General features: G+C 36.6%; 2 protein-coding genes across 6 annotated transcripts in view; one reads left to right on the forward strand and one right to left on the reverse strand.

The window, feature by feature from the left end:
- The window catches only part of LOC149540045 (K(+) efflux antiporter 5-like), a 210,253-nt gene that overhangs the window by 15,307 nt on the left and 172,894 nt on the right, over positions 1-22,052 (reverse strand). The gene's annotated exons all lie outside the window — the stretch shown is intronic.
- Positions 7,822-20,594, forward strand: LOC149540046 (uncharacterized). The gene is made up of 8 exons (XM_089800280.1): positions 7,822-8,624; positions 8,764-8,996; positions 9,111-9,263; positions 9,404-9,804; positions 10,115-10,352; positions 10,487-10,830; positions 20,064-20,163; positions 20,350-20,594. Exons 1-8 carry the CDS (start codon positions 7,951-7,953, stop codon positions 20,592-20,594), a joined length of 2,388 nt encoding a protein of 795 aa, XP_089656406.1. The 5' UTR covers positions 7,822-7,950.

The raw sequence follows: 22,052 nt of genomic DNA on the forward strand, positions 1-22,052 counted from the left end.
TTCCTAAGTAGAAGCATCTGAAATAAATGATTGCAACCCAACTCCATTGATGTAGACATAGGTTGTAAATCCACCATTCTACACTTCTCAACCAAACTCTTGGGATATTTTCTTTGAGGCTAGAAAAATATGGTGACTTATCTACCATACCTCTCAGCCAAGGCATCAAGGCAATAGCCAAGAAGTGTCATATTGGATGTCTTCTTTTAGATCATTCTGTCTTGTCTGAACCGTTGCTTTTGAGCTGCTTGTGATGAACAAGTCAACAATATATAGATTAAGAATCACAAGAAGCCCACCTTGTTCCTTGAGGTAGAGATTACTAGTTGACTAAATAGACAACAAAAAAACTCTTACAAAGTATAAAAAGGCACTTTTTGGCCAAATTTGACTTGGGTCAGGTCCCACCATGGAATTACAAGCGCTCCATAAAAATGACGTAAATCTGCCCAGGTTCTTCTGACAGAATTTGGGTAGACTTTGCAGGTCTGAACTTTTGGTCGGCCAAAATCTGCTACGAACTTTTGGGTCATCGAGGAGGAGTTTGGCAACATAGGTTTTGGCATGTATAAGTCTTCAATGAACCTGCTACAGTGCTTGCCAAATTGCAAGTAGATTTGACCAATACCTTGAATGTCATAACCATAGATGATATCATGTCCAAGAGAAACTTTCTCATGATGAAGTTTCAAATTGCAGAGCCAATCCTTTTCTCCAATCATGTGCTTTGGAGCACCTGAGTCCAAATACCAACTTGAATTTGATTGTGAACTATTTTCAGAAGTATGGGCTAAAACAGATTCTTCTAATTATTCTATTACCCTTGTGCATTGCCCAATCTACCATAGACTTGTAGGATTATTGCTTTTAGGTTGTATGGGCATTGTGTGGTAATCCTCATTAAAGTTTTAATTATGACGCAGACAAACAATAATTTGCAAACTTAATGGGATTCAAAGTTTGCAACCCTACCTTCACAAGATTTCTTACAAACTTTTACTATAGGTTCAATACCCTAGGAAGGCCTAATTGAACATTCACCCATAATTTTGTAGGCTTCTCAAACCCTCAACACACTCCATAGAGCCTCTTCAAACCCTCACTGCATGTGACAACTCAAAAAGATTGAAATTTCCCCCAACCATCAGCTCACTAGGTATTACAAGAGTCTTCCTTGCTAAAAACACACACACACACACACATATATACCTGCATATCTTGCACAAATGATTAAAGAAAGGCTTTTCATCCGGTGGAAACCTATGCAGCAGTTTAGAGAAGGATTCTACCAAGTTTTGTAACTTTTTAACAGTGCAAACAAAAGTTATGAATTTTTCAATTTTGCTTAACACCCTAGCTCTATGACAGGGAAGCCAATGGTATTTTTGCCGTAACTTCAGCAAAACACAACAAAGTCGTTCCAAACCAATTGCTTTTAATTCTTTGGACATAGCAGAAACGTTTCTAACCATTTCCACTCCTGCAACTGTCAGTACAAGACTATACAAAGAAAGACTCAGTCAGCTATAGTTGGAAACCTTACAAAAATTTGTCAAGAGAGGGAGAATTTTCATCAAGGTTTCTCTAAATTTTCTTGGACTGTGTTTCTCATTCATTACATGTCAATCCACACCAAGATCAGTTACAATTCTAACATGAGTGTCTTTTTGAATCAAAAGAATCTAAAAACCCAATGTCTTTTTTTTTAACAAAAGTGCAAAAAATACGGCTTTTTCCAAGAACTCAAACCTAGCCTAAGTTGGTGACTCACAACCCTACATGGGTGGTTTAAGAGGTTCATTAAAATATTATTTTCTCCTTTTACAATATTTGCAACCTCCTTAATAACATTACTAACTTTTTACCTCCCAAGCCTTCTTAATAATGTCAAATATCTAAACATAGTCCTTTAGAGGGAAACTTATCTAGACCTTATTACATACTTAAAAGGATCTCATTGAGTGGGCATCCATGTTAGAACACCAAAATAGACCTCTTAGTGAACTTGGTCATCAAAATTCAAAACTTACATTTTCAGATTGTTAGATGCTCTTGCATCAAATTCAGAGACTCCTCTTTCTAAAGTAGATTCATTAGCTTCTCAAAGTTGGGTGTAAATTTTGTGACATCCAAACAATTTGAGTTTTGAAGGCAGTGCTCACAGAATAATTGGCACTGCACTAGCATCCTCCAAAACTGTTCTATGCTTGTAGCAAATCTCTCTACTCAACAACCATTTAATAAAGGAGTCATATTGTTCTTTCTTCTTCATGTTCAGGTTGTCTGTCTCGCTCTGTAAATTCCGTAATTTAATCTCATTCTTTGCCTCAGGTACTGCCCAGAGCTTGTTAAATGCATCTTTGGTGTGGATGAGTCTCAAATAAAGGGACGGACTTCATTAGACACACTAAGCATAATGATCAATTTGGCCTTCCTATCAGTTTGGTCAGAGTTCTTTTGTTCATCAACATTGCTCATATTTCTCTTAAGTGGTGCCACCAAACACATTCCAAACTTCTTAAACTCGGTGAAAAAAATTCAAAGTCGTTGTGACCACAACTTACAAAACTGTGACTTCAGGCAACACCTTGTGTGATTTCTCTCTCCTCTCAGAAATAGGGGAGGCTCCCTTTGATGGAAGTAGCGTCATTGATTTCAAAGGGCTTCACAAGCAAGAACGAGATTGTTAGAGTAACCATCATTAATGTCAAAGGTACAAAATAGAATATCATGATTGATGTCAAGAGTGCTATCAAGATTGTTAAATCTCAAAGATACAATGAGAATGATTAGTTGAAGTCAAAAATATGTGAACCCTGCATATTGAGGATTATTATAAAGTGACAAAACTTAGGCATTAGTATATGGATTAAGATGTATTTGAATATGTATACATCATTGACAAGTAAGGTTAAACACCTATGAAGTTGACAATAGCATGGATTAAATTGAAGGCAGCGACAATTAACAGAGTATATACAGTAACTAATGTTTTCTATGTATGAGAACTGCAAAATGAAACAGTCATTATAGAATATACCAACACACTGGATGAAAAAATACTAATGTCAGGTTTGAAGTTTCAATCAGTGACTACATATTGGAACATGTAAGAGAAAATAATGCACGCCATTAAGAAGTCAAACGACAAGGTTTGGAAGTCACTGAGTGATTGAAACTATGCATGAGTTTCCACGTAAACGATGAAACACATAAGACTATACACTAAGCAATGAATAAAGATCATGACGGTAACAAACTTAATCAGTATCAAGAGTAATTATTAAAGGAGGACCAGAGTCAAAGATTGGTGGAACTAATATTATCAAACAGTAATTATCAAAGGGATGGGATGCCATCGAGAGTCTTCATGTTGAAATAGTTATTAGTGGCAATATAAATCTATATGACAACAAACTCTAAATTCCTGTTTGATAGACGGCAGCAAGTAGAAATGCTTGTATCACCGTCGGGTGTCAAAAAGATGTAGTAAATATGATGAGACGTATTGAAAGAAACCACATCATGATAGAGAGCAAGAAACACTACCAGTATGGAAGTTGATAAAAAAAATCTTGTGAGATATTTTCTTCAGGAGATAAGCACAACATTGACAATACTGTCAGCATTCAAATGTAGTAAAATATACATCTCAGCAGTTACAAACAAAGCAGCGATAATCGGTATTAAGTCTCAATTAAGAGTAGCGGTAAATACAAAGCAGTAGCAGTGACATATTGCAGGTACAAATTGACTCAATAAGGCATACGCAATGACAACAGGAAGTCTGAAGCTTGGGAATACAAAATCTGTATTTAAAATAATATTAAATGTGTTGATGAAGGAAGAGTCGCCGCATGTTTACCTTGTAAGAACGAAAGCATTCAACAAGTTCAGGCATCGATAATATTGGGAAGAGACAAATGAACGTCACGATGAAGAAGAGAGACATAACAGTAAAAAGAATTGCCACACCAGATACATGTCCATGTCAGCAATTATGGGAAGGTTGAGTGACTAAGCAGTGCATATGCCTATAATAAAACTTACAACTGACCATAGTTAATCAAGAGGTGTAATTTGTTAATTGTTCTTCTTAAGGATGGATGGATTTAAGGAAGACATATCATTTGAAATATTGGAATATGCCTTTTCATATTAAGGCAAGGTATAATAGTAATGTTAAACTTTGAAGAAAAGAAAGGAGATAAATGAAAAAAATAAAGAATATTAAAAATAGAAGCGCAGGAAAGGAGTGAGAGCAGATTATAAAAGGCTTGAAAAAAGATGATCTGATAGAGCAGAGCATGAAGACATAAGAAAAGAAGTGTATGAATGAATGCAAACAGATGTGTTAAAAAGAATGAATAATGAATGAAGAGAATAGAATGGAGTACATATATAAAAGTATATATACAAATTTATTTCTCTGATATATATATATATATATATATATATATATATATATATATATATATGAGATAGTATTAAGAATTAGAAGAAGTATATGCAAGTAGAATATAAGAGTTATGAAGATTTATGTTATACATATAAAGGAGAACTACACCACTGGTAGTAGAAGAGTAATTCAATTATCCATCATCAATTGAGTAAGCAACATCATCAAGGTAGAAGAACAATTTTGTGCAGTAGGTTGGTGCTCATGAACACAACAACTGGGGGTTGGTGCTTCCAGGTAGGTCGGTTCCTACGAAGTGTGGGAGGGAGCTTCCAATGAGTCAATGCTCATAAACATAGGGATTGGAGCCTCTAGTAGGTTGGATTCTATAAAACATTGTAAAAGAACAAGTTCATATAAAAAAGCATTTATTTGTTGTGGTTTTCTCCCACATTGGGTTTCCATGTAAACATTTTGTTATTGCGATCATATTTCACTATTTGAACTTATTGTTTGGATAAAAGTTTAAATTTGGCAAAGTTGTTATTATATTGTTTAACAACCCCCGCCCCCCCTCTGTCACTCCCTCTCAGTATAATCTTGTGCTCTTCACCCTTCTTATTATAGGTTGCTCCAATAAAAACTTAACTAGAAACTACAAAAAGGGTTGTTCTCTTAATCAATTCCTCTTTTTTGAGGAATCATTTACAAAAAAATACAACTTTCAAACTTACTAGTGGCTTAGGGGTTGACTTAAGAAGAACTCCAAATATAGCACTCTACTTTTATATTTCGTGGAATAAGTGTTGGAACCCAAAGTCTCTTGTGATTATCCCAAACTAGGATTCAAGTAGAATAACCAGAAAGACACAAAGTCTCTTACGAGATATTCCCAAAATAAAAACACTTACAACCGAATCCCAAAGTCTTCATCTCTCAGTAATTGCAGCCACTGCTAACTATAAAAATCCTTCCTTTTGAAGCACAAAAGCTTCAACCACCTAGATTGAAATTATAACTCGGAATGTAGTAGGCAGCTCAAAGTTTACACGATTGAATTTAAATCCCTCCTAAACAAGGTACCAAAACTCACAATCAACTCAAGAAAATGTCGTCCTAATAGTTTGAGTTGACACAAAGTCTCAAAACAATCTGCCTATTTTGTTGAAAGCAATTTGATTTACATCCAAGCACAAAGTCATAGAGTGTGCATACAAACTGACATAGTTTTCTCATATTGCCAAAAGATGAAAACTACAATGAGCACCCTCTGTTATTTATAGGTGAGAGGCTGAGAAAAAGGCTGAGAAAGAAGAGGAAACCCTTAACTACTTTAGGCTTAATCAAGATTACAAAGCCTAATGCACTTTTAGTCTAATTACATGTTACAACTTTCCACATGATACTATCATGTGCAAATGCATTTTGTTTTTACATTACACGTAATTTGTCAACAAAACTGCACCTATTTATCAAGCATGCAAAAATTATTAAGTGTCTGGCAAGTCACAAGTTTTACTATATCATCCTTCTTCAGTCTTCATGCTCCTATATGATGATCTGCATTTGAAATGTTCAGGTCTGGTGAAACCATCACCAACTGAAATAAGAATGCACGTCTTTGATTGTTCTGCATTATAATGGTGGTTTCTTGAAAAGTGCACTTGTTTCTTTGCATCTCTATTATGCCCACAAACTTCCACCTCTCATCCCTTTCGATGTATGGTTCAATTATGTGATTGTTCTTGCCTTATGTTCTTTAAAAAGCCATAACATAGTCTTTCAAGCTTAAAACTTTGCAGATCTGGAAGCAAACAAGTGGAGAATAATACTGCAAAGCTTTTGGGCAGCAATGGGAAATTGAATTTAAGTGAAATCATCTATTTAAATGAAGAGAAAAACCAAAAACAAGTTTTCCCTGGAGGCATTGTATATGAGAAACAGCAAGCTTTAGATGAGAAAATGAAGCATGGATAGGTATATATACATGAGGTAAGGTATCTTGCTCATAGGTGGGGTTTTTATGTTCATTTGCAGCCTTGGCAAAAGCAAGGAAAATGTATGTAATGCACCTGAAAGTGGGTTCTAAACTTGTCTTTGGCATATTGGACAAGTAGCTTGCTTCTTTGGATTAGTTCATTACTAAGAACAGGGTTTCTAATCCCAAAGACATATGCAAGAAGGATGAAGTTCTTGCACATGCAACTTGGAGAAATTTGAGACGGAAGTTGAAAGAATCAACCGTTAAACCAAAAACATGTAAATCTTCTCTTGATAAGAGAAAAATGTTGTTCCAATGTTTTTGAGAAATTCTGAAAACAAAATCAAAATGATTTTTGGATTTAAAGAAAGATTTCCAAAAATGGATTATATGGGCACCAATCTTGACCAAATCTTCTTGTGTAATCAATGCATTTTGGAGCCAAGAACAAGTCCTTGACAAGTGTAGATAATTGAGACACAAAATGCATGACTACAGAAACAAGAATGTTTCAAACTTGCAAATTGAATGAAGTTGCAATGAAGATGCAATGCCAAAGAAAAACGATGCTTAGAGATGAATAATGTGACTTTGGATGAAGACAACAAGCTGGAAAAAAACGTTTGATGCCCTAGGCGGGCTTCTAGCTTAGAACTGCAGAAACAAACACTCGCAGTATTCCTTTCAAAAGCCATTTTTGTGCATATGATGCCCTAGATGGGCTGTATAGACCCAAACACAAGTATTTTAGTGTATTTTGAGATGTGCAAAGACACTAAAAGCCACTGTCCACCCTTTCACATATAAAATGCAGGTAAAAAACACACATATTGGATCATCCAAGAGTGTCAAAAATCACCACCCAAGAGTATATAATCAAAATGCAGGTATGAGTAATGGCAGACTTCTATTAACCATACTTATATGTAAACCATAGTTCCAAAAATCGCCATGAAATCGCTGAAATCGCCGAAATCGCAATAAGATTCATGGCTCCCGATTTTTTTGGAATCGGAAATCGCTGGTGGCGATTTTTCTTGTGAATCACCTGAATCGCCAAAATCGGCGATTCATGGCAAAAATCGCCAAAATCGCCATCGTGAATCTCCAGAAATCGGCCGTGGCAGCAAGGATAGAAAGTTCAATTTAAAAAAAAAACACATGTTTTATTTGCTTTCTAAGTTGACTTTCCTCTTTGTTATAACCCTAAAGAGCCTTCTATTTGCTTAGTATGAGTAGAAGAGAGGAAGAGTGAGAGAGAAGAAGAGAAAAGAGAATCCATAGGTTTCCAACCGGCAAGAAGGAAGAGCACCAAAGAGATCAGAAGTCCATTTGGGGAGGTCATAAATTGCATTGGGAGCATTAAGGAGTCAATATCAACACTCCTCAACTCATTTGCAAAAGGTAAGTGTTGGTTTTTTTTTTGCATGTTAGTGTAGTGTGCATTTTTTGTTAAATTTTTTTAGTGTTCATTTGCAAATCTTGAATGTTTTTTATTTTTACTAAATTGCAAACTAGGGTTTGTTGTTTTGTAGTTTTTGTTTATTAGTTGCAAACTTTGATTTTTTACATGAATTTTTTTATTGCAGCAGCCCTTTGCTTTCATTTTCCAATTTCCACGATGGGTAAAAAAGATGAATGCTGGAAATATAATGAAGAGTTTCTTGGGAGAACCAAATATCAAACAAAATGTATATTTTGCAAAGAAAAAATAAATTCGGGAGGTATCTATAGATTGAAATACCACATTGCTGGCATACCTGGCCATGATGTCACAGTTTGCACTCAACAAACCGCTGAGGCAAAACGCTCTTGTTTAGTGGCATTAGAAAAAATTGAACAAGACAAGTTGACTAAGAAAATGCAACTTGAAGGGTTAAGAGGTATTGGCTCCCGTGCTCCCACATCCGCAACTGCATCTACATCTGCAAGTGCATCTGCATCAGCTTCCGCATCTGTAGGTTGTGTTGGAGAGGGTTCTTCTAGGCCTCCTTTTCATCCTAGTGCTAGTGCTCATGTGAGTGTTAGTGGTAGTCGGTCTCATACTGAGACAGAGTCCAACACCAACCTATTGCGGCCTAGAGTGCGGAAAAGCAGAATGGATAGTTACTTTGTGCCCCGCACTACTCCTGGCTCCCAACCCACACTTGAGGGCATGGGTTTGAACAAGGAGATTCATGATGCTGCCAGAAAAGAGATTTGCAAATTCTGGTACTTTTGCAACATTCCATTTATTGCAGCCAGGTAATTGATTCTTTTTTCTTTGTTATCTTCAAAGTTAAAGTTAAAAGTAAAAGTAAAACTTTAATTATATCTACTTGTTTTATGATTTTAGTTTTTGACATCTAAATTTCTAATCAATATCATTATCTATTTGTGACAGGACTCCTTATTGGCAGAACATGATAGATGCAGTTACCATTTGTGGTCCGGGGTTTAAAGCCCCAACTGAGGCTGAGTTGAGTGGATACCTCCTGGAGGAAATGGTTGAGGATATGAGGCATGAGCTTGAGGACAACCGAAAGGAGTGGATCGAAAAGGGTTGCACCATCATGACTGATGGTTGGACAGATAGGAGGGGAAGAACACTCCTCAATTTTCTTGTATCCTGTGGAGGTGATTGATCATTCTACTTTCCTACATACATAATTTTGAATCGTGATTGACTATTTCATATTTTGATTGTTGATTGCTAATAGTAATTATAATTCGTTGTTTTGTTACTTGTAGGATATACCATGTTCCTCAAATCCATTGATGCTTCTGCTCATGTAAAAAACGCCACATACTTATGTGAGGTTATTGAGGAAGTTATAGCAGAGGTGGGGGAACAACATGTGGTGCAAGTGGTGACAGATAATGTAGCAAGTTATGTTGCTGCAGGTAAACTTTTAACTTTTTAAGTTTTGAAATAAATTTATTTGAATTTTGAACTTTTTCTAATTCTAACTTAGAATTTCTAAGTTTCCTAAGTTCTAACATGTTTGAAATTTGAATTTCTAATTATCTTAAAATTGTTGTAGGCAAACTTTTGATGGAGAGGCACCCCACCATATTTTGGTCCCCTTGTGCAGCACACTGCCTTGACCTCATGTTGGAGGAAATTGGCAAACTTGAGTGGGTCAAGTCATGTGTGGAAAGGGCAAAAAACATATGCAAGTTTATTTATAATCATTCATTTGTCCTTAGCACAATGAGGAAGTACACAGGAGACAAAGAGTTAGCTCGTCCAGGGATCACGAGGTTTGCCTCGAATTTCATCACCTTGCAGTCCTTGTTGACATCAAGGGATGATTTGAGGAGCATGTTTGTTGGGCGGGAGTGGATTTCATCTTCCTATGCTACGACCACTGCAGGGATAGATGTGGTGGATTGCATATTTGATGATGATGGTTTTTGGAAACCTAATAGAGAAATCTTTAAGGTAATTTTATTGCAATTTAACATTTAATATTTTACAGTTTACTATGCTAATTGTTTAATGATTTAGTTTTACCTTAAGTTATATTATTGAATTATTCTATGTTTAAGTTTTGACTCAAATTTTTGTTTTACTTTATATGTAGGCCACTGAGCCTCTTGTATCTCTCCTACGAACTGCTGATGGGGAGAAGCCCTCTATGGGCTACATATATGAGGGCATGGATAAGGCCAAGGAGGCCATTAGAGCTCAGTATGCAGGAGTGCAGGAGAAGTATGCCCCTATTTGGAACATCATTGATAGGAGATGGCAGAATCAGCTCCACAGACCCATCCATGCAGTAGCTTACTTTTTGAATTCGGCATTTCGTTTTCATCCTGACTTCAAGGCGGATGAGGAGGTTCTCACCGGCTTATATACAGTGATCCAGAGGTTGAGTACTGATGAGGATAGCAGTGCTGCAATTATTGAGCTTGATAAGTTCAATAATAAAGAAGGGCCACTTTTCTCTAGCAGGGTAGCCATAGATGCTCGGGAAACAATACAGCCAGGTAAAAATTAAATAATATATTCAATATTCATGAATCTAGATTCTAAACTTAAAGTTGATTATGTAATTTTAGAGTTAACTTGTAATTTGTAATTTGTAAATGAGACTAATTATTTTTATTTTCCCTTATTTCAGATAGATGGTGGCAAATGTTTGGGGCCACAACCCCAAAACTTCAAAAAATTGCCATTCGTATTCTGAGTCAGCCAAGCAACGCTTCTGGATGTGAGCGCAGTTGGTCCATGTTCGAGCACATCCACTCGAAGAGGAGAAACAGGTTGACAGTGCAGAGGTTGAATGATCTTGTCTTCGTTCATTACAACCTCCGTCTTAGGATCAGACAGATTTTGGGCACTGACTCCTCTCCGATCATTCTGGAGGAGATTGATCCAGAATTAGAGTGGCTCACAGAGGTTGTAGATCCAGTCTTCACTGAGGAAGACCATGCGTGGATTGACCAAGTGGATATAGAGGCTGAGGCAGCTAGAGCACGTTCTTCAGGCATTGGTAGACGTACATGTGCACGCACAGACACAGGCCCTAGTGACATTCGTGAGCCCATCTTATATGCGGGAGATATGGCTCGACAGTCCTCTAGGACCTACATTAGATGCCTTGCTACTAGGCAGACTGGATACTCAGAGGCTGAGGCTAAGGCTGTAGCCGAGCTTGAGGATGATGTTGAGGATGATGATGACTATGAGCCTGAGGCTTGAGCTGGAGCCTTGTTTTTATATTTTGTTTACAGATATTGATATTGAATCATTGATAGACATATGTTTCAAACTTTCATGGATCTTCATCTTAGATTCTTACATAAATTTATGATTTGATGTCTTATGGATCATCTTACATACATTCTATGATTTAAATCATTATGATCATTTGATTTCTATTTACTTCAGCTAGCCTACAATTTACATTTTAGATAACATAGTTATGTATGTGATGGATTTTATGTTCCATGTTTATGTATGTTAAGTTTTAACTTCTATTTGATGATGTTATAGTGTGCTTAAGTTATATTCAATAAAGGGTGCATGAAATAAGTTTTAAATTGTTAAAATCTTTAAATTTAAAGGGTTTTTTCAAATTTGCCGATTCATCGCCGATTCATTGCCGATTTACGATTTGATTCGGCCTTGCCGATTCCGATTCACGTTTCTTTGATGTAAACTCTCTATAAATCACCACCAAGGGGGTCTCATATAAAACTCGCCACTCTTAGATATATGAGGCAAAATCCAAGTCTAAAAGCTAATAACACATTTTTAGAATGAGAATAAATCCAAGTCTAAAAGCTAATAACGCATTTTTAAAATGAGAATACATTCATTAAAGTACATGTGGTTAGGCCTAAAATTGTCACTGTTGACTTAGACAGGATTTATCCTTGTCAAACACATGTATTTACAATGTGCAACAACTTTAAAAGTTTCCATTTTGGATATAAATGAGATTTTAAATACAAAACACATATATATAAATATGTTTTTCTATATATGTAGCATGCATATGCAATGAGATGAAAAATCGCCACCTTTAGACTAATGACAAGTTGTTTTGGTCCATTTACATGTGTTTTAAACTTATTGACTTATAGTGGATTTTAAAACCAAAAACATGCTAAAACATGATTTAAGACATGCAATGGACACAAAAATCACTACCCTTCCACATGATGGGTAATCTCATCTGTATTTACAAGCAAACATTGAAAGAGAAAATATGTAATCAGAGTTTAAAAACCCACGTTCACATTATAAACTCTTTTAAAGCTCACATATTTTGATGCATATATATGACAATAGAATATTAAATCCATCTTACATGTAAATAACATCTTTTATGCAATACCATTGTCAACAAAAAGCCCGCCCATGAATCAAAGAATAAGGATATACAATCAAGCCAAAAAAGCCAACCTACATAATGCTTAATTCCTTGATAACTTTTGACAAACAACTCCAATTGAGGCCTAAGATAGCTGCAAACGAGCAGAATTGAAAATGTTGCAATCCTAGGGCAAAAGGAAAACCAAAAACAAAGCACACAAACAATAGAAATCAAGAAAAGACTCACCTTGAAGATCTTAAGCCTCAAAAAAATTGTAGGGTTGTCCAATTTTGCGAATACAAATTGAGGACAACTTGAAATGAGTTTTATGATTGGTTTTCCACTCAAAATAATCACTTCCACAAAATAATTAAAAGTCTAGAAGGAAAAACTTTGGACAACTAACTGCCATTGTATTAGCAAGGATGTTATTTGAACCTCTTTCTCATCACTTGGATCATTTCAAGGAATGAAATGATGCACTTGTACGAAGAGGTGGAAGGTGGAGTGAAGTGAAATGTGCTCAAGTTCTTGGGAAAGAACTTGCAACTTCTTCAAAATGAAGGAAAACTGAAATGCAAACAAACAAAACACAAAAACAAACATAAAAGAAAAACATACCTTTGGCAAAAGACTCAAACATGTCAACAAGCAAGCTACTTCAATATGCAAACTCAAATTTGAAATTTATGAAAATACCAAAAACATGGAAATAAGATTTTTCATCATTTTTAAAGGAAAAATACACTTTCCATGGCATCTATATCAACAAGTGTGAAGCATCAAGCTAAAACATGCATAAAATCAGCAAGATAAGCATGAATTTAATTAGCAATAAGGAAAATGTCCATTTGATAATTGTGTGCTAAAAATGAAGGAGAAAGAAACTCCAATGATGAAAACCTTCAAACAAACTTGGACTTCTTCAATTTTTTAATGATGAATTTGTAATGAGCATACAATGAGGCGTTTTTGAATGAGAAAGCCCAAAACGTGCCCTAGAATCTCTCCCAATTCCAACATTTTTAATGAATGCAAGGAAATAGGACGTTTTTGGAGAAAAACATGATTCAAATCTGCCCCAAACAATTCATTTTTGCAAATAGAATGCAAAAATGTGCCTTCCAATAGCAAGGATATGTAAGATAACTCCAAAATGCCTCTTCTTTGCCCCAAGACGTGATAAGAAATCCTCCAAAAATTGACATTTTTTCAGAAACGTGGGTCCAAAAGGGCATGAAAAATAACGTTTTTTGCAGGGAGATGCAACAGTTCTGGCAAGGTAATGCTTGGATTTGCAAAAACACCTCTAGAGGATAAGATTTGAGGACGTTTCATGGAAGAATCCAAGAAAAATCATCAAAAACGTGTTCTTGGAGGCCATAGACATGGATGTTTTCCCTTGCAATGTAAAAACGGGTTTTTGGAATGCAAATGCATGAGTTATAGGCAAAATGCACTTTAGAGATGCATATACATGTTTTAAAAACTTGTCTTGAGCTTTGTTTTACCCAAACACACCTTTTGGGTGCTTTGACATGTTTTAAGAATATGCATTTTGACCAAAAACGGGTTTTTAATGAGCATATGCATGTTTCATAGGCAAAATGCACCTTTTTAGTGCCATTACACATTTTAGAACTTTCAAAAACAACCTCCAAGGCAAAATGCACCTTTTGGTGTCATTGACGTGTTTTAAAAATATGCATTCAACAGAAAATGCACCTTTTAGGTGTCTTTACATATTTTTGTAATATGCACATCTCACCTTTTTGGTGTGATTACATGTTTTTGCAATATGTAATTGCATGTTTTTATGCACTTACATCCATTTCCTTTCAAAATCCCACATTCTAGGTGCAATTGCATCTTTTTGATGAAATATGCTTGTAGACATGTTTTACACAACTTATGTGATGAATTAAGCACATGTCAATTAAATTTTTGATGAAATATTACTTAAATGGGTCACAAATAACATTTAAACTATCATATTTAAAGTATAATGTGCAGATATCATTTTAAAAGTAATACTTACTAGAGCATGCGATTTAAAAAATAAAAAATTAAATCAAACTGTATAGTTAACACAGTCACTTAAGTGAAAAATCAAAAAGCAACTCAACTTAAAAATATAACATAAAGTGCACTATAGTTACTTTAAGTGAAAAATCAAAATGATAAAGTAACTTGAAAACATAACATAAAGTGAATTTATGTTATATTTTCCAAAAAGTGAATGGCAACTTAAAAATATAACATTATATTTTTAATTTGTGCAGTTGCATCAAAAAGGTCCAATTTTTGGGCACTAAATTGGTCATATCTTTTGTCAACTCCGATTAAGCTCTAAAATAGATCAAATCGAAGGGAAAACCGAAACCAATGACTCGAGCAAAACTAGGACCAAAAACCAACAAACACACACTCAAAAATGAAGTTGATGGCCTCAAAAATCAAGCATAGGCTCAACATACAGAAAGACGAAAAAGACTTGATGATAGCATTTTGTAAATAATTTGTTACGTAAATTTGGATTTGATTGATCAATCAACATTAACCAATCTAATTAACAAATTCAACTTAGAGAAATGAAAAACTAGTTTGAAAAAGTTTCGTATTGTTAACTACATTTTGTGATGACAGAAATGCAGGACAATAGGCCTACATATTCATAGAGGTCAAATTTGCAATGCAATACTTTACAATTAAGGGACATTAATTATACTATAATAACTATATTTGTAACAACAAATCTATTATTATATTAATAATATTATTATGGACTATTATAATAGTATTGTGATATAATTATTATAATATAATTATATTTAATAAAATAATATACAATTAGATACATACATAACAAGTATTGTCTTGAACAACCATTTATAAAAGGTTTTCTATGATCATCTACAACAAAAAGACAATTTCCATGTAGTGTGAAGGTACATGGGAATGCCTCTAAGTTTGTAGGAAGCATCATGTTTGTAGAGGAATATATTGTATTTCCTCAGTGTGCATCATATAGACGCTGGTTCTGGAAAGTACAAGATGATGAGAAAATGCTCCTAAGTAATAAGTATTTTCATTGTCTTTAGAGTATTATTTGTATTTCCTTATTATAGTTAATCTCTTGTATGTATTTCTATATAGCTTTAAGATATATTTGTTGCATTTGTTTCTTTGGTCCCTATGAATGATCTTGCAAGAAAAGAAGAATGATGCATTAGGTATACTGCTGAGGCATTTTTGCAAGACTTGGTCTTATGATAGTAGCTCCAAAGGATCTTGGATATAGCACCTTTAGTTGCATGCGAATCACATAAGATGATAAGAGACTCTTGGAGCAAGACACCTTGGATGATTGGGAGTTGGGACTATAAACATGGTATCCTTCTCTACCAAGGGAGAAACTAGAGGATTTGCTTCAATTAATTGTTGAGGATCTTTGATCATATTGGTTTAGAGGGAGCGGACCATGTCAAGATGGTTCCTCTAGTGACAAGGAAACTATATTAGTCAAAGGACTATAATTCGTGAGATGGATTCTCATGACTGGAAGGCCATTATACCAACATCTAGGTTGTGGATAAATAGACACTTGTTGGTTCGAGGAGCAATCCACAAAAGAGATTGATGTATCCTGTGTGAAAGTGATGTGGGTTGAAGAACGAAGACACAACTTGTTGAGTTGGTGGCACATAGCTAGGTCAATTCTTTAAAGAGGAAAAATTAGAAATCAAATGGAGTTTAACAATTTATTAGTGGCAACCTTAGACAATTAGGTCAAAAGGTTGATCTCAGATTTAGAGGGAGTCTGAAAATCCATTAGAAGTAATCTTGGATGAAGAGGTTAAAAGATTGAAATATGCTTAATAAGTTCTTCAATGTGAGGGATAAGTTTGAGGTGAAGTTCCTTGTAATGGATTATTTTCCGAGGGAAAAAAGTTTGAGGTGAAAGCCCTATGGTTCATGGTGGATGTCACGTGTGTGAAACACTGACAATACCATGTGAGAGAATCTGTCGTGATTTCCTTTGTACCTATGATATGAATATCCTTGTGAGGTGACGATCTCACGATGATAAGACACTTGTACTCTATTGACTTTATTGTGAGGTGACTATCTCACAATGATAATTCATATTGTAAAATCCATTATTGGGGGAAGCGCATATAGTGCTACCCAAGGAAATACCATAATGGTAGATGTCGTAAAATTCTCCATAGTAGATAACACTTACGATGATATTCATGAGCATGCCATGAAGGTGGGAAAGCACATACGGTACTACCCAGGATATATCATAATAGTAGATATTATAAATCCATTATGACAGAATCCGTGGTGATTTCCTTTGCACTTGTAATATGAATCTCCTTGTGAGGTGACGATCTCACAATGACAAGACACTTGTACTCTATTGACTTCGTTGCGAGGTGACAATCTCAAAATGATAGTTAATATTGTAAATCCGTTATGGGGAGACAACGCATACAATGCAACCCAAGGAAATACCATAATAGTAGATGACGTACAATCCTTCATGGTGGATAAAACATGCAGTGATATCCATGGGCATGCCACGAAGGTGGCTATGCTACGATATATCATAATAATAGATATCATAGATCCATTATGGAGGATTATGCATATGGTACTATCCAGAGACATAATGACAAATGCCTTAAAACCTTTTATGGTGGATATTACATGAATTGATATCCAAGGATATGTCATAAAGAAATATCACAAATTCATTGTGATATTTATGGTAAACCTTAATGATAAGTTCATTATGACTTAACCTAATATGGAAGCCTCCCTAGCTAAGAGGGAGTGTTGACATTAGCTTCAAGATGCTTGCATATTTGATTCACAATAATGTCTCAAGTAATACAATATATTAATTACTAATACAATATATTAATTGAAGACATTAGTTAGTTAATTTTATTATGACTTATTCATATAAATAGCATTAGGAAAATGAACTAGAAGTCATCAAGAAGGATTTCTCCCTAGCTACGAGGGAGTGTTGATGTTATTGCAGCTATGGTCAAATTCTTTTAGACCAACATAGATAATACAAAGGTTATGACAATACAGTTTTTAGATTAACAATAATTATATTCTATATATTATATGAGATTGAAAATGTAATCATTATATTAATAATAATATTATATGATGATTATAATATATTATAAGATAATAATTAATATATTATTTTATATAATTGTAATTATACCTAATGAAAAATAGGACACCTTACCTTCATCATCGAAAGATAGTCACCTTACCTTCACAATGCCAAAATGGAGACCAAATGAGGAGAGACTGGCTCTAAACAAAATGATTAAATAGCCTCTTTTACGGTTTAGGAGAGAAAAAAAAGAATAAAAAAAAGTTATCAACACATGTTATGATGCACTTTAAGTGTTTTTGTTTTTTGCAAAAAAACATCTTTACAAACGTTGGTCCTGTCGCGGTTTCATAATGCACACCCCATTTCTCCTAGAAATGGGTACCCCCTAGTAAATTTGTCTCCTAGACCCCTAGTTCGAGGCCTGGGTCATGTTGGAACTCTTCACGAGTTTGGGTCAAGCCTCAGTCTCTGACTGTGCAAGACCAGAGAGTCAGAGCTGGGGAGAAACTGGAGATTTTTGAAGGTTTTAGTAAAAAAATGAGCGCTAGCGTACATGTGCACCCATTAGGGTGCGCAAGTGCGCTCAGTGTGCAAATGCACATTCATCTCCCTTCGGAGATGCACACATGTGCACATGCGTAGTTGTGCACCTTCGAAGGGTGCGCACCCCAAGTCTAGGTCTATATAAACCTGGGACCCCTCCCCCTTTGCCTCACTTGTCTCTGTGCTCCCTATGCAACCACACCTCAACAGCCTTAAAGGTGCACCCGTCCTTGCAAAACACCAAACACAAAAAAATGTTAGACAGCAAATGTTTGCACATGCGCACTTCCTCAAGGTGCACATATGTTCATCTTTGTTCAACCATTAAGATCTAAAAAGAAACTAACCCAAACAAAACTAACCTAAGGAAAAGGTGTGCATGTGTGCATCTCCCCAACGTGTGCACATGTGCACCTTTACAATGCACTTAAGGCATATAAGGGTCCATCAAGGTGTGCATGTCCACATCCTTTGTGCACAAAAGACAAACATGAAAGTCCCTTCCCTTTAAAGCACTACCACAAGCACAAGTGTGCAACTGTGCTAAAGTGGTCTTAAAATGGCCATTTAGCGCACTTAGCGCACCTATCAAGGTGTGCTAGGTGCACTATTTTGCATATCAAGGCTTACAACGGGGTTTGAATTGGTTTCTCACTGTTTTTAGTGTATTTTTGCTAGGTCTTTGTCAATTAGGGTTTTGTGTTTGTGTTCAATTTTAGCTTTCCAGACTAACGTCTACTTTCTTGTGCAGATAGAATGGCATCATCATCATCTTCAATGGCTGAAAAGATAGCTCCTAAACCAGTTGTCTTCAAAAACCAAGCTACACCAGAAATCTCACTTTCAGGATGGACATTCTGAAATCAAAGACACCGAGCTGGGACATATTGCCTGGAACACCTTCCTTACCATTTGCAATAAGCCAAGAGAAAGATCCGCAATGGTGTCAACACTCATCCAATTAAGGTTAGCCAACACAGCATCACATCCTACTTCTGTACAATCTTCAGAACTCATCATGGCTCTTGCCAAAAACTGTCACTGGAGAAAAGGTTGTCAAGAGTGTCATAGGCGAGATAGTCTTGGACCTTCGACCTTGAAACATTCAGAAAGTGTTCCACTTGCCCAAAGCCGATCAATACTTATACATATCTTATGAAGGAGGAGAAAAATGGTATCGGGAATATGAGAAGGAAGCCAAAGAGATAATCCAATCATCATTTTCAATTGATAGAACACCAGTGGGCCACAAAGTCAGCAAAGTAGAAATGAACCTGGGATTCATGAAGGATGTGGGATATGCTATCGTGCTTTTAAACAGAGTCATGGGCCTACCAATAGCTGGACATCTCAATATCTAGATGGTCCATTTCATAGAAACCATCCGAATGGCCAAGATACCAATTGACTGGGCCACAATGCTGAGTGATAACCTAGATGAGCAGCTAGTAGCTATTAAGGCCGACCCCAAATTCTAAATGACATCATATTTGGTGTACTTATTGGCGGCTAGAACAACCGAGTACCCAGGACTTTACAAAAGAGGTAGCATACAAGATGCTAATGCATGGCCCTACGTGGTATATCCTCAGCTGGTGAAGAAGAAACTCTTGGATCAAAGCAAAGAGCATAGGATAGTGAATGACAACTTTATATTCGCAACCATCCAATTCACAGAGGGTGATTATGCCAAAAGGATATCAGTAGAGGCAACAACCAGAATCACAGAAATTGACACCTACTACATCCAGTTTAATACATTCACCTACCTAAAGGGTAGTTGGTACCATGGTTAACCCAAAGAAGCTCCTGAGATATCCATCGGATAGGTTCATTTTGTTGGAGATTGCCAGAAAACTCAGATTTGCATATGACAAAGTGAGGAAACAACACAAGAAGACATGGGTATGGCCAATCACCATAGGTGCTTTCAAGGTCAAGTAGAAGCAAGTAATCATGACCTTTGATTTAGAATGAGATCAATATCCCTTAGAAGAGTACAACTCCCCTCACCCATACTTCGATAATATTGGGATGGTGTAACATCTGGCAGGGAAGTAGTTTGCACATGAAGATGCACTTGAGGATCATTGGATGAATGCAATAGATGACTATGATATCTAAATAAGGGATTATTGTAGAATGACTTTATATCTGACAGAAAAGGCCTTGAAAATGAAGATCTCGCTCAAGGTTGTCGAGAAAGACAATGAAGATGTCTTGGATCCATTGTATAATCAGGACAAAATCTATGATAGGTCAATCATGAATGCGGAGATTGGTAGGGATGAGAACGTAGACATCAACAAAAAAGCTCACTAAATAGTCCAACTGGGGAGGGAATGGATCAAGAAGCCTTTCAAACTTGATCCAATTTCACAGGTTGTTCTTCTACAAGCCACAACACGACCTACCAAAGGCAAAGATGTAAAAGTTACAGTACCAACTTTCCCAGCTCAATAACCAGTGAGTCCGGAGACGGCTCATCGACATGAGCGAGAAATTGAGTATTTTGAAGCAAAGAGAGGAGTGAAAAGAAAAAGAGGAGCAAAGGGTAGCAAACAAACAGCTCAAGCCCATCCGCCTCAACAACCACAACAAAATCGTGAACAAGCAAAGCCTCAAGATGAGTGGGCAGCTCAAGTCCAAGAGACTGAGCAAGTGCCTCCACCAGGACAAGAACAGGAACCAGAACAAGAAGAGGAAGAATAGAGGATGCACCCGACAAGTCAAGCCTCAACTCCTAAGAAGGCCAGGGTTGAGCCCACCATGGGAGGGACACATAGGAGAAGATTGAAGAAAAAGAATACTCCTCCCCCATAGGTGCCCAAAACCATTCTTGAAGCTAAAGTAGAAGGGGAACAAATTGAATATGTCTCCTTGAGTCAGAGGACTCGCTCAGCTAGGGCCACGGAAGAAGAAAGAAGAAGCTCCACCATAATGCCACCATCTAATCCAAAAGAGCCTATTCAGGTTACTACTTCAGAGGATGAGCAGCAGCAGTGGATCGCAAACATGGAGGGTCAAGAGACAGATGTCTTTGACCTCTTTGATTTTGATTTAATGCTGTTGGGCACTGAGATAGTGGGGGAAAAGATATGGGATACTCCTATGAGTCAATCCCTAGGAGAGGACTGGAACCAATTCCCACCTCTGCCTCAAGGATCTTTGGGCCTATCACCACTACCATCTCAAGATTTGTCATTCCTTGACAAAAGCTCAGCAACCCCTCCCATTACAAACTTAGAAGAACAAGCAGCAACAGGAAGAAGAGCCCCAACAACTGCAAGCCGATCAAGTATCGGAGGAGGGACAAATACATGAGGAACCTCAACAAACTCCTCACGATACTGAGGCTGGCACCTTAGCCCAAGCAGGTACAGAGACTCAAACTGGTGATCTCTCTCAACGAGAAAAGACTCCAGAGAGGACTGATAAGGGAAAGGGACCTGCAATTCAAACCCCCTAATCAGTCAAATATATGTCTCCAATGGGCACTGCACCTTCTTGGCTAAAGAGGGAGGTCATGGTTCGACAAAAGAGGCAATTGAATGTACTACAGAGGAGGGAATGGATGAGCTAGTAAAAGCCATCACGAAGCCCGAGCTACCTACGGATGATGCACAACCACTGGCCTTCATTATGAACAACCAAGATCAGGACTTGCTTGCACACATAGCGATCGCTCTTCCACATGCTGACACGAATTTGACTCTTAACGATTATCAAATCAAGGAAGTCCTATTAGGAAGGCCCATGGTAGATACCGCCGAAGTATTGATCACTACAGGCATAAAAGAGGTGTTCAGACACATGGACCAAGATGAGTCCGAGTTGATACTACTACGGAAACAAAATGAGCTTTTGAGAGGCTATTTGCATGAACTAGTGGGCCCAATAGACCTAGATAATCCAAAGATCACTCTTGCTATGGCACTTGCCGCAGCACTGGAGAGAAAAGAGAAGTGGATTGTACAGGTGGATTCATTTTTGGAAGCATGCCAACAATGGCATAACAATTTTGAATAGAAGGGTGTACAAATAATCAAAGTAACAAGAATCGAAATTGGTTCGGAATTGGAAAGGCTGAATCGAATCGTGAATCGGCTATGAATCGGAATCGAATCACCCACAAATCGAAAAATTTTAAAAGCCCTTGAAATTTAGTGA

The sequence above is a fragment of the Cupressus sempervirens genome, chromosome 9 (assembly GCF_028749045.1).
Source record: "Cupressus sempervirens isolate cs-2001-9-10 chromosome 9, ASM2874904v1, whole genome shotgun sequence".
Classification (NCBI taxonomy): Eukaryota; Viridiplantae; Streptophyta; class Pinopsida; order Cupressales; family Cupressaceae; genus Cupressus; species Cupressus sempervirens.

Excerpts from the sequence above, each read along its gene's own strand:
- LOC149540046 (XM_089800280.1), top strand. The coding sequence starts at position 7,951 with ATGAATTTTTTTATTGCAGCAGCCCTTTGCTTTCATTTTCCAATTTCC. Across the intron at positions 8,625-8,763 it reads ATTCCATTTATTGCAGCCAG|GACTCCTTATTGGCAGAACA; the intron begins GTAATTGATTCT and ends TATTTGTGACAG. Across the intron at positions 10,831-20,063 it reads AAGTGGATATAGAGGCTGAG|ATCTCGCTCAAGGTTGTCGA; the intron begins GCAGCTAGAGCA and ends TTGAAAATGAAG.